This window comes from Ciconia boyciana, chromosome 5 (assembly GCF_034638445.1).
Source record: "Ciconia boyciana chromosome 5, ASM3463844v1, whole genome shotgun sequence".
Classification (NCBI taxonomy): Eukaryota; Metazoa; Chordata; class Aves; order Ciconiiformes; family Ciconiidae; genus Ciconia; species Ciconia boyciana.
In genome coordinates this window covers 34,468,563-34,480,004 of record NC_132938.1, presented here as the reverse complement: position 1 = coordinate 34,480,004, position 11,442 = coordinate 34,468,563, and the positions used below count along the sequence as shown (strand labels likewise).

At 39.1% G+C, this 11,442-nt stretch overlaps 2 protein-coding genes across 17 annotated transcripts in view; one reads left to right on the top strand and one right to left on the bottom strand.

Moving 5' to 3' along the window:
- Nucleotides 1-1,844: 1,844 nt before the first annotated feature.
- LOC140652121 (general transcription factor IIE subunit 1-like) lies at nucleotides 1,845-5,424 on the top strand. Its single transcript, XM_072862466.1, has 4 exons — nucleotides 1,845-2,316; nucleotides 3,656-3,857; nucleotides 4,386-4,612; nucleotides 5,030-5,424. Exons 1-4 carry the CDS (start codon nucleotides 1,869-1,871, stop codon nucleotides 5,422-5,424), a joined length of 1,272 nt encoding a protein of 423 aa, XP_072718567.1. The 5' UTR covers nucleotides 1,845-1,868.
- Nucleotides 5,425-7,877: 2,453 nt separating this feature from the next.
- The window catches only part of PCM1 (pericentriolar material 1), a 45,320-nt gene continuing 41,755 nt past the window's right edge, over nucleotides 7,878-11,442 (bottom strand). For all 16 annotated transcript variants that reach the window (XM_072862198.1, XM_072862203.1, XM_072862205.1 and 13 more), the window contains 5 exons: nucleotides 11,300-11,375; nucleotides 9,965-10,215; nucleotides 9,661-9,753; nucleotides 9,419-9,542; nucleotides 7,878-8,183 (listed from right to left, as the gene is read on the bottom strand). In XM_072862198.1, coding sequence (XP_072718299.1) covers nucleotides 8,158-8,183; nucleotides 9,419-9,542; nucleotides 9,661-9,753; nucleotides 9,965-10,215; nucleotides 11,300-11,375 — 570 coding nt within the window. In that variant the 3' untranslated portion in view covers nucleotides 7,878-8,157. The remainder of the gene's footprint in view (nucleotides 8,184-9,418; nucleotides 9,543-9,660; nucleotides 9,754-9,964; nucleotides 10,216-11,299; nucleotides 11,376-11,442) is intronic.

The following is an 11,442-nucleotide window of genomic DNA, read 5'->3' as shown; positions in this document are numbered from 1 at the left end:
CATTTGGTTTAGGTTAACCAAAAGGTAGTGCTTCCCCTGTGAGATGGAAATTATAATTATGGCTCAACTCCTAGGCTACTGCAAATAGGTTTTGTTCACTTAACTACGATTTCTGATGAAGGTCACCTGGAAGCTCTGTGTAGCAACATGCAATTACCTGGGCTTGAGCAAGGTGCCCCTCAGCAGCGGGAGCCAGTGCTGGCAATGTACCATGTCATAACATAACATGCCACGCCACTACCCGCCCACCTTCTGATCCAGCGGCTACACCAGCGCTATTTGGCTGCATGTTGCATGGCTCTCTGTAAAGCAATCTGGCTAGAGGCTGCGGTATCAAATAGTACTGCAGGATTTTAACATGCCTCAAAGAAGGAAATCAAGATGTGGCTTTATTGAAACATACCTCAATTGTTTTTTTCTCCCTCCACTCCTTACAAATAAGAAACAGTTAGGACAGTTGGACTGATTAAGATTAGTTACATTCTAGTTAATGGGATTAGGATGGTTACTGCCAGAAGCTCTATTTCTACAGGGGAGAAGAGTACTGAGGAAGAAAATGTCCTGCTACAAATGTTCCCTAGTGATTTCGTGTGGTGGAACAAGCAGGCACAGCCCCAAACACCCTGTGCTGAGTGAGGACAGCACCAGACAAGATGGAGCATCCTGTGCCCCAGCTTTGCTAGGCCTTTGTTTGACCAAGGCAGCCAGCAGAAAAATCACAAAGAGCAAGCTAAAAGGTACTCAAACACCTCTTGTGGCTTTGCCACAAAGGGAGATAGTCTCATCTATTTCACATATTGTTATGAATTAAGCTAAAGATTTCTTGCCCTGCTTGTGTCCTCAGCTTTACTTTTGAAGGCATATAGTGTTCACTTCTGCTGTGGTTTAACCCCAGCTGGCAACCAAGTGCTGCTCACTCACTCTCCCCCGGTGCGATGGGGGAGAGAAACAGAAGGGTAAAAGTGAGAAAACTTGTGGGTTGAGATAAAGACAGTTTAATAGGGAAAGCAAAAGCCACATGTGCAAGCAAAGCAAAACAAGGAATTCATTCACTCCTTCCCATGGGCAGGCAGGTGTTCAGCCATCTCCAGGAAAGCAGGGCTCCATTGCATGTAACAGTTACTTGGGAAGAAAAATGCCATCGCTCTGAATGTCCCCCCCTTCCTTCTTCCCCAGCTTTATATGCTGAGCATGACATCCTATGGTATGGAACAGCCCTTTGGTCAGTTGGGCTCAGCTGTCCCAGCTGTGTCCCCTCCCAACTTCTTGTGCACCCCCAGCCTACTCGCTGGTGGAGTGGGGTGAGAGGCAGAAAAGGCCTTGACTCTGTGTAAGCACTGCTCAGCAGGAACTAAAACATCCCTGTGTTATCAACACTGTTTCCAGCACACATCCAAAACAAAGCCCCATACCAGCTACTGTGAAGAAAATTAACTCCAGCCCAGCCAAAACCAGCACAACTTCAGATCTTACTTGGCTGGCTGTGAATGAAAACAGATACTTCGGGCAGACCTAGACATGCAAGTTAACTCTGCTGTCTTCTGTAAGGGGGATTATTGTGAACTTTCTGTAACCCATTTTCCTAGATATCTTCTGTGGGGTTTTACATAATAGGACGTGAATATTTCAGGTGTCAGCGTCGTACCTGAAGATTAGGTAATCTTTGATATCTATCGATACCTTCCCCAACCCCAGGTGCAGGTAAAGGATTTCACATTAATCTGTTCAGTGAAGACTCTTGCAGAAGTGCAGCACAGCAAATGACCTGCTGTATGCCTGCCTGTGAGCTCCAAGAAAGGTTCACTACAGCTCACCTCCCTTCTGTTTGTTGTACAGCACTTCTCTTTCTGACAGTGGTTCAGCTCCTGATGGAAGAGCAAAACGTTATCACAGAGGTCCCGGCAGCCCTAAAGCGCCTGGCCAAATATATAGTGCGTGGCTTCTATGGAGTAGAGTATTCCCTGGCCCTCGATATACTGATCCGCTACCCCTGCGTGAAAGAGGATGACTTGTTACAGTTGCTCAAGTATGAACGTAAACAACTGCGTACGATCCTCAACACGCTCAAGGCAGACAAGTTTGTGAAGCTGCGTATGCGAGTTGAAACGGGGCCTAGTGGGAAGAGCACAAGGCACAATTACTATTACATCAATTACAAGGTGCTGGTGGATGTGATAAAATACAAACTGGATCATGTACGCCGGAAAATAGAAGCGGATGAGCGGGATTCAACTACCAGGTCCTCTTTTAAATGTCCATCGTGCTCCAGCACTTACACAGACCTGGAAGTCAATCAGCTCTTTGATGTATGTACAGGTATGTTGCTTATATTGCTTATTTGCTCTTATCTTAAAGAATAACTCTGATAGCACAAAATTGGCTCCTGTGTGAACTTTGCAATTAAAGCATGTTTATTAGGATATACTTCTTGTTTGCTGGTGGACAAAGGCCTGAGACAGGAGAAGCTGGGAGGTGAGGGTAAGAGAAAAAGCTGTCTCTGTAGAACAGGCCAAGGACGAGGAATGACAATCTATCTTGAATGTAAGAGCTGGGGTTGGGAATCAGATTCAGGCCTCAGTTTTGCTAGAAACAAGATGCTTAACCTGGTTTAAGATTACTCATCCAAGTCTTGTGAGTCCCACTTCCTCATCTGGAAGTGGGAATGCAGTACTCCTTTTATTCTGTTTTGAATTTGTTACTTAATCCATTTGTGCGTTCAGTTCTTCTGATGGAAGAGCTGGACAAAGCTGTTTGCAGCCACCTACTGTAATAAGCATATTGCAGCTCGGTGGCAGGGGAGAGGCGTTCTGTCACTCCTGTGCTGGAAACGTGGAAGTCTGGGCTCCCTCCAGGGCAATACAACACACCCATAGCAGAAGTGGCATCTGAGCTTGTGGGTTTCTCTTCTCTAAAATCAAAATAGCTAAATAGAGAGCACTCCTTCAAAATGAGTTAAAATGGCATCATATTGCAACGTTACTCTAAGCACAGCTACTGTGTTAACACCTGGGTCATGGTATCTGCAAAGGATGCCAGAGCCAGGGAGGATGAACTTACTCTATGTGACTAACCTGAAACACCAAAGGTGAAGTTCGCGCACTGTCAGCAAAAATCACCTCTTTGTTCTACATGGAGGCACTTTGTCAAGTCATTGAAATGCAAATACTGGGGCTGGTGATATATTTTGACAGAATATGCTTTAATTTTTTTTTTCTTAAGACAAATATAGCTTTTTAGTATGTGCTTTGAATCTAAATGAGTCTTTTTGAACTTTAGAGCTCTGAACAACTACAACCAGATGCTATTTATGCTTGCAAATGTCTTTTTTCCTTACATTATGAACCAAGATGAGATCAGAGAAGAAAAAACCAAACCTTACTATTTGATGATACTCCATGTCTAGCCAACTTTTTCCCCAATATGGCCATTTCTCTCTTGCATAGCAAGTGTGTGAATATCAGTCCTTCCCCCCCCCCCCCCCAATAAATTGGCTTGCCTTTATAACTTGAGTTCCCCTAGTTAATGTGAACACATGGATAAAGTCTAGTGAAGTCAGACACTTTGGTAATTGTCTGGGCTGTGGATTTCTTAACAAGGTGCTGCTGATCTTTACATCCTCTGAACATGAGAATTTCCAATTTGGATAATGTTGCAGAGACTTTCCGCTGCACTTACTGCAACACTGAAGTAGAGGAAGATGCCTCAGCGCTTCCTAAGCGCGACGCTCGAACCTTGCTAGCAAAATTCAATGAGCAGATTGAACCTATCTTTGTGCTACTGCGTGAGACTGAAGATATTGTTCTGCCATATGACTTGCTGGAGCCTCAGCCAACAGAAATACCAGAATTATCAGAAAGGTATAAACATAACCCTAAAACTTCTGATCAACACAAAACCCCCCAACAACTTCCCAGTTGTAAAATCTTTGAAATACTGAACTTGCAGCCTACTTTCTACTCCATTCTGCTTTGTTCAGTACTGTCAGCTGCCTAATGAAGAAGCCTGTAATACCTAAGGCATTCTAAATTATTATGATGCATTTATAGTTTTATTTTTGCTACTTTTTATTTTAAGTAATTAATTTTCCAGACTTCTCCTTCAGCTAGTGTTCATAGCTCTTTCTGTTAGAAAGTAACGTTTCTCTGCCAGTGTGCTTCATCCAGAGGTGCACTACTGAAGAGACCATGCAAGACCCAATGGTTCAGAAGCGCTTGCCTCTGAGATGAGGTCATGGGGAATGCAAATTGTTTTAATGTAGAGCACTTGTTAAAGCTAGTCTGCTCACAAAACATGCCTTTTTTTGTCTTTTTTTTTTTTTTTTGAATGGGAACTGGGGGGTTCTTGCTTGAATTTAACCTGTCCAAAATGGGTGACATTCCATTCAGCTTTGATCAGAAGGTGGGTTCAAGTGTGCTGGAATCCTGCAGCCGACCTGAAAAATGGGCCAACAGAAGGTCCTCTTTTGGCAACATGTACACCCAAAACTTAGTTATTGATGTCCAAGACTCTGAGCCCAAGAAGAAAACAAGAGAAAAAGCAACTAAAGAGCAACCTATCTGGATGTCACAGAGCACTGTGGAGGGAGCAACAACAGCCACCAACAATAGCGTTGGTAAGTTTTAAGCATTCACAAATAAAATTCAGCAGCCTTACTGCATTTCAACATAGCTTTCCAATTGCAAACGTAGTGAGCTTGGTTTAGAACAATGAGTAATGCTTCAATTCTGCACCAGTGGCTATCAGATCTTAGTTTCTGAAAACTAGTCTTTAGATTTCTTAGGGAGTATTCCTAAAGGCAGAGGTCAGGTACCAGGTCCTGAAATTGTTGGCTCTAACTGTGCAGTAACATTAGTGGTAATCTTTAAAGTAGAAAGTTCTTGGAAGTGCCTGCACTTTCAAGAGAATTCTAAAGTGTGGGTAAAAAACATCCAGCATAGAAAAAATCATTTAGGTAGTTACCATACAGTTACCACATGCCTGTGGTAACTGTAAACTATTGATACCTTTAACACTTAGTGTTGTGTATTAGGAATAAATGCTTCTGAAGAAACTGAAGAAAGTGTTAAAGAAACTGTCACTGATAATGAAATCATCAAGACTCTTCTGATCCATGAATCCAAGTCATCGTCTAGCAGAGACCAGGCTCCTGTTGTCAAAAGCAAACTACCTGAATCAGGCAGTGATACTAGTGAGTCTGAAGAAGATGCGGAGTGCTCAAGAAGAGGAGGAATGAAAGTAGCAGGCAGCAACTTTGAACAAGAGGAGGAACAGGAAACACAAGGTCCTATTTTAATGGTAGCTGGTCAGCCTCGTTCATATGGTGAAGTTAGTGAAAATCCAGAGCTTGTGTCTCTCATGACAAATGAAGAGAGAGAAGCTTATATAAAACTAGGACAAGAAATGTTCCAGTCTGTCTTTGAATAAATACTACTGCATGAATATGCAAAGCTGTGTAGAATGGGTAAAGGCTTCTTTTGAAATAAGTTTGTTAGTTATGTTCTTCAAAGTTTACCACTGAAGGCTTAAGTTTTCTTTGAACTCTGTGCTGTTATGTGAGATGGTAATCCTGTAGTAGGTAACTACAGTTCAAAATACTACTATTGCAGCAAAAGCAACCTAAAGTTACTATGGGTTTTCTATTATCTTAATGCTTAGATTTTGTGAATACTGTAAGTAGCTTTGGAGCATGAATCATTTCAAGTTAAAAGGGGATATAATGATCTGAGTAAAATAAAGTTTCAAAAGCAATGTTGCAATCTATTGTAAGAAATCAACTATTCCACCTTCTTCCCAGCAGTAGCAGATACTTCCAGTAGTGAAAGCAAGTCAACCTCTACTGTGATTTGGTTTCACTCCATACCACTGTGTTCTATTGTTTTGTTAGGTCATTCAGTACACAACTCTAACAGACAGGTCTTATAGAGCAACCTCCCTCTATAGGAAGAGCTGTTACTAAAATTGTCTTAGTTATAGAAGAGAACTGGCTATGGCCTCTTAACTTTCATATTAAAAATAATTATCTGAAGTCTTTGTACTCATTGCTCTGTGGAACTGTCTCTGAAGTGATAAGTGATAAACTGTGCAATGGATATTGGACAGTAAAATATAACATTCATTTTGGTCCAGAGTGGTAAAGAAGCAAGCAATGTAGCCAGCAGAAGACCCTACATCTCATTCATGCACTCTCCTGTAATCATTTTAAGCAAGATCTTCTCTACTACCATTGAAAAACACATTCTACTTTAACTATACATGAGTAGGACTGGCATCAGCATATAACTTCTTCAGCAATTCTACTATGTGAGCAATGGATAGTGAAAGTAGACTACAAGGGCCCAAACTGAAACACAGGATGTTCCCTCTGAATGTTAGGAAACACATTTTTCCTGAGGTGGTGACTGAGCACTGGCACAGGTTGCTCAGAGCAGTTGCAGGGGCTCCCATGTAGGAGATGATTATCAAAAGCCTCCTGGGCAATCAGCTCTGTGTCATCCTGCCTGAGCAGGGGCTTTGGACAAGATGACCTCCAGCAGTCCCTTCCAACCTCAACCCTCTCTGAAGAAAGGGTAGAGAGAAAGTATGACTAAAGAAATACCATTTCAATGCATTGTTCATACACACCATTCCAGAGCAAGAATTCAGGAATGATGTGTGCTCATGCTATTTCTTGAGCTTAGAGTTTCATGATGTACCATATAAATGCGATTTGTCTCAAATATGCACAAATCTTGTTCTACTTTATGAAAATGTCCTCTTTCAGGTCTCCTAAATGATTCTTGAGTGAAGTGAGTGATTAAAGCTTTCACTTTGTTTCACTTTCACAGCTTTGCCTGCCACAAGGTTATTTATTTCCTCTATCCTCAAAATTGTTAAGTTTTTCCTGCATGCAGTATCCCCATGAGTTTAAAGCCTGCACAGTAACTAAACTGTCTTCAAACCTTTTAATATACTTTTGCCTTTACAATCATACCTCTCATCTCCAACCTGACATTTCAAAATTCACCCATAAAACCTGGAGAGACTCAAACTAAAAAAAAAAAAAAGAGGAAATCACAGTGGAGTCACTCTTATTTTATTCAAACTTCAGGCATATTTAGGCTTCACTGTCACTAGACAGTATCCCACAGCATATAGCCATATTGAAGATGACCATTGCTTTTTAACTACTTTGAGAAAAGCCTTGTCTTTAAGGTAAGCAGGACCTCAAGAATGCAGCAGATACGCTGAATAAGCTATTTCTAGCTCAATTGTATGACTTACTGTTATTAGCAACTCTGATCTGAAAAAGTAAAGAAAATTTTTGTTCTGGTTCAAGTTTTTCAATCTACTTTTCTACAAACCTAATTCTGCCATAGGTGCTGACTTTAACTGTTTTTTTAAACATTAATTTCCTAAATTTCTTCCTTTCTACATGAAAACTCTTCACAAAGTCAAATACTTTAGGAACAGATTCTACAGGCTTTCAATGCAGCAATTGTAAGTGTTACATGTGAAAGGATACTGAAATTTTCAGACAGATTTATCCCTTTGCACATTGAAAGTACAAAACAGAAAATGCAGAAAAATACAGATGGTTTCTGCAGTTAACTACAAAACCAGAGTATTTACTTCACCTCAGATAAATGTGCTGATAGAAATTAATTCCACAGGCCACAATTTTTTATTATTTTTTTTTTTCCCCACAGACCAGCTATACATAGGCTATAAAGGCAAACTTAGTGGGACAAGAGTCTCTTGTCCCAGGAAAGCTAGCAGTGTTTCTCTGAAGAGAAGTAACAAACTGCTACAAGCATGCCAACACTTAAAGTCAGTTAACTTCCAACAACAAACTCTGCATACCATTTTGTAAGCCAGAGGAAAATTTTTGAAAAGACAAATTTACAGACAAGTCCAAACTTTATTTAAAACTACAATTTTAAAATTACTAAACAAGTCACAATAAAAAATAAAAAAAGATTAAGACAGAAAAAGAACAGTGCAGTAAAACTGAATAGAAGAGGATTCAGTTCCAGCTGTTCAAACTGCCCCAGGCAGAAGTTAGCATACCTATCATTTTACATTTTTATACACTTCCAGAATTCTGGGAAATTAGTGCTGATCTTCCATATGCATTTGTATACATGGAGTTTATAAATGCAGGTTATCTTCAGGTTATTCTCATGCACTTTGAGCTCCAAAAGTTTCTGTAAAATAAGAGTATACTCATTATTGTCTAGCAGCCACAAGACATCAAACACAGCTCTTGACCACATTTCAACTCCTTGTTGAAATCCATTAAAGCACCTTGAGGAAACATTTTATCCTCACGTTTTTTTCCCAAGCATTTTGAGCCATGGCTTACTTGAACAGCTACAGCCACCCCCCATACACAGATGAAGAAGGGCTTAGTTGCTAGCTACCAATTTTGTGTGGCATGGCATTCTTAGCCACTGTTCCCACACCAGGCATATGCATCAGTATTCACCAAACTGACACGACAGATGTCTGCTAGGATAGCTATGACAAGCCGAATGGTGATGGGCAGTGAATAAAATGGAAGGAAAGATGCACCTTCCTTCACACTCTATTCTTAAAATCCTATGCTGTCACTACAGCTGCATTAAAAAAAAAAAAAGCATTCTCATGAGCTTATACTGTTTGAGGAATTGGAACTCGCCACACTAGCAGAAAACTAGTACCATCAGAATATCTAGTTCATGCATTTATATATGCCATTACTATACCCTCCACTGGAGAACTACAAGCCTAACAATAGAACAGAAGCCTCTAATAGCATAACTTGTGTCACAATATCAACATTAAATTAAAAAAAGAAAAGTTTCTTTGACCTGCATTACCATTAAGTTTTTGTAGCTGCATAAATACTGTTTCACAAAAGTGACAAATCTTTATTGCTGTCATACACACTGAAAGTTTTTTCTACCTCATGGTATGCTTCATATGAAAAATAATTTTCTTTTCCCTGAAGATATATTTTACTATTCTGAAAAGTCTCGTGGACTTCTCTATTACAAAAACACTCAGCAGTCTGTCAGCACATTATACTGAGTATTATTAAATCAGATAATAGCAATTAGAACTTACAATATTATTAAACCCAAGCTTGTGTAACAAGAAACAAAAATACTATGCCATTTTAATAAGTTTCAAAACCATTAAGTTATAACATGCATTTTACATATGTTAATTTTTATGATGATTAGCCACAGAATCTAACAGAAGTATACAGAAGGGACATAGAAGGCAAGATGCCTTCATATCAATACGTCATTTTCAAATGCATAACAACAAAAAAGGATATTCTTTCACCACCACAGTAACTGCTTACTTCAGTCAGTGATAATAAGATATTTAAGTTCTAAGCCATTCCAGAGTGTTTTCCCAATAGGTGTAGAGGATTTAGAAAAAAAATCTTTACCAGGTTCTTTCAAAGTTTGGGCATCTCCTACTAATTCTTGATCTTGAGCTCCACCTCCATCCAGTAATTCATCAGACAAACTGTTGGTTTGGGCCTCTGTTGCCATTTTCTTCATTAAATCTGCCTTTGTAACAGATAAAGCAAACCTCAACATTCTGGATAATTCTTATTGCTGTCTAGATAATTAAGACATTTAGGCTGTGCACTTCCAAACAACCACCCCACAAACAATAGCAAAATACCTCTGAATACACTGCAAGTTTAAGGGGCAGGTCTTCAACTTTCACAAAGTCATCTTCATCAGATTTTTGACTTACATTTCCAGAACCGGCTTCCTGTTAATAAAAATAGTGACATTTAAGAGAACAGTGCTACTTTGTTTTATTTTCACTCCAAAACTAGATTTATTATAAAGTACATCAAAAAAACAATGCCTGTATCAAATTTGCAGATGAAAACTGAACAAGACTGGAAACTAGAAATAACACTGAAATAGAAAAAAGCTTCTCATTTCTCTTGGATGTATCTCAACTGAAATATACGCACATATTCATTCACTAACACAGGTGACTCGGTATCGGGGCTGCCAGCCATGGAGCTTTCAGAACTTGCAGCAGATTTGTTTCCTACACACGTTGTATCTAGTGTTTGAGTTTCATTTACTGGTAAAGATGAGCTCGATTCTTCTGCTTTCATACTGGCTGTTATAAAGGATTCTGGGCTATTGACTGTTAAAGGTGGTGTATTCTCCATGACATTGAGGTAATGAGGTAAAATTGTAGCCACATCTTGTTCACCTAAAACCACAAAACTACATTTTAACTAGGTAGAGATAGTAAAAGATTCTGAGCATACAAAAGTCCCAGATTATTATTTTTTACAAATTATGATGCAAAGCTACAAATGAGCAATGAAAGCGAATTATAGTCTCTCAGATCAACACAAAGATGAATGAAATAAAACATCAGTTATTTGTACTCTCATACACTTATGTATCAGCAATTATCACAAGACAGTACGTGACTTAAAAATTTCTGACTTTATACAGCTTTTTTTTTTTAAAAAAAAACCAAACAAAACAGAAAACCAACCCCCCCCCCCCAAAAAAAAAAAACAAACCCCAAACCACCCACAAACCAAAACAACAGCTTCCAGAACTATATGACCTACTGTAAAATATTCGTTCTAGGTATAAGGAAATATAATACAGAACAATTAAATTCCTTAATGTTTTGCTGCATTCTTGTGGCAACACAGGATCTACTCAAATACTGCTTTTAGTCTACGAAAAAAGACGAAGAACGAAACCAGTATTTGCAACAGAAAAACACAGGAAAAGAAGGTGGTAACAACAGTTAGATTAGAAGTAACATTCATACCACCCGGTAGTGTTTCTCTCTTTTGACAGAAAATGATTCCTCTGTTCTTAATTAGTTACAAACACAGCATTACTCACAGAAATAAATCTTTAAAATATAAAGTTATTTCAATTTGCTAGTAAATGGTAGTAGCAGAAAAAGCATGCACTAGACAAATCTAAACATCAAAATACTGTGACAGACAAATTAACTCTGCTACAGTCGTGTGCCAAGGGCTGCAACAATCAACTGAAATTCATGCTATTGTCAAGCATCAAAACCACATCTACCTAGGTAAGATTATTCCAGGTTTCCTCTTTAAAAGGTTTGCTGTGTCTATATCAATACAGATGTATCTAGTGAACTGATATGGTTCCATGAAAAAAACAGCCCAGTAAACTCTTGCAGATTTGATAATCTTCCTCTTAATTACATATATCCCAGGCACTGTCCTAGCTAATTCTCACAGTATGCAAATTCATATAGAAGTGTTAATCTCTCAGTTACTGCATACAAGGCTTACCTTTAACATTAACAGATTCTTGTTCTGATGATAAAATCTCACTGCTTTTTGTCTTACTCAATTCTTGGTTTGAAGTCTATTGGGGAAGGTGAAAACAAGTTAGAACAAATTCTACTAATCAGATTCATAGCTTACTGGCTAAC

Bases quoted from the DNA above. Each gene is read 5' to 3' on its own strand.
- LOC140652121 (XM_072862466.1), top strand. From the start codon at position 1,869: ATGGAAGAGCAAAACGTTATCACAGAGGTCCCGGCAGCCCTAAAGCGC. The intron at 2,317-3,655 runs GTATGTTGCTTA...ATAATGTTGCAG, and splicing joins GCTCTTTGATGTATGTACAG to AGACTTTCCGCTGCACTTAC. The intron at 3,858-4,385 runs GTATAAACATAA...CATTCCATTCAG, and splicing joins ATACCAGAATTATCAGAAAG to CTTTGATCAGAAGGTGGGTT.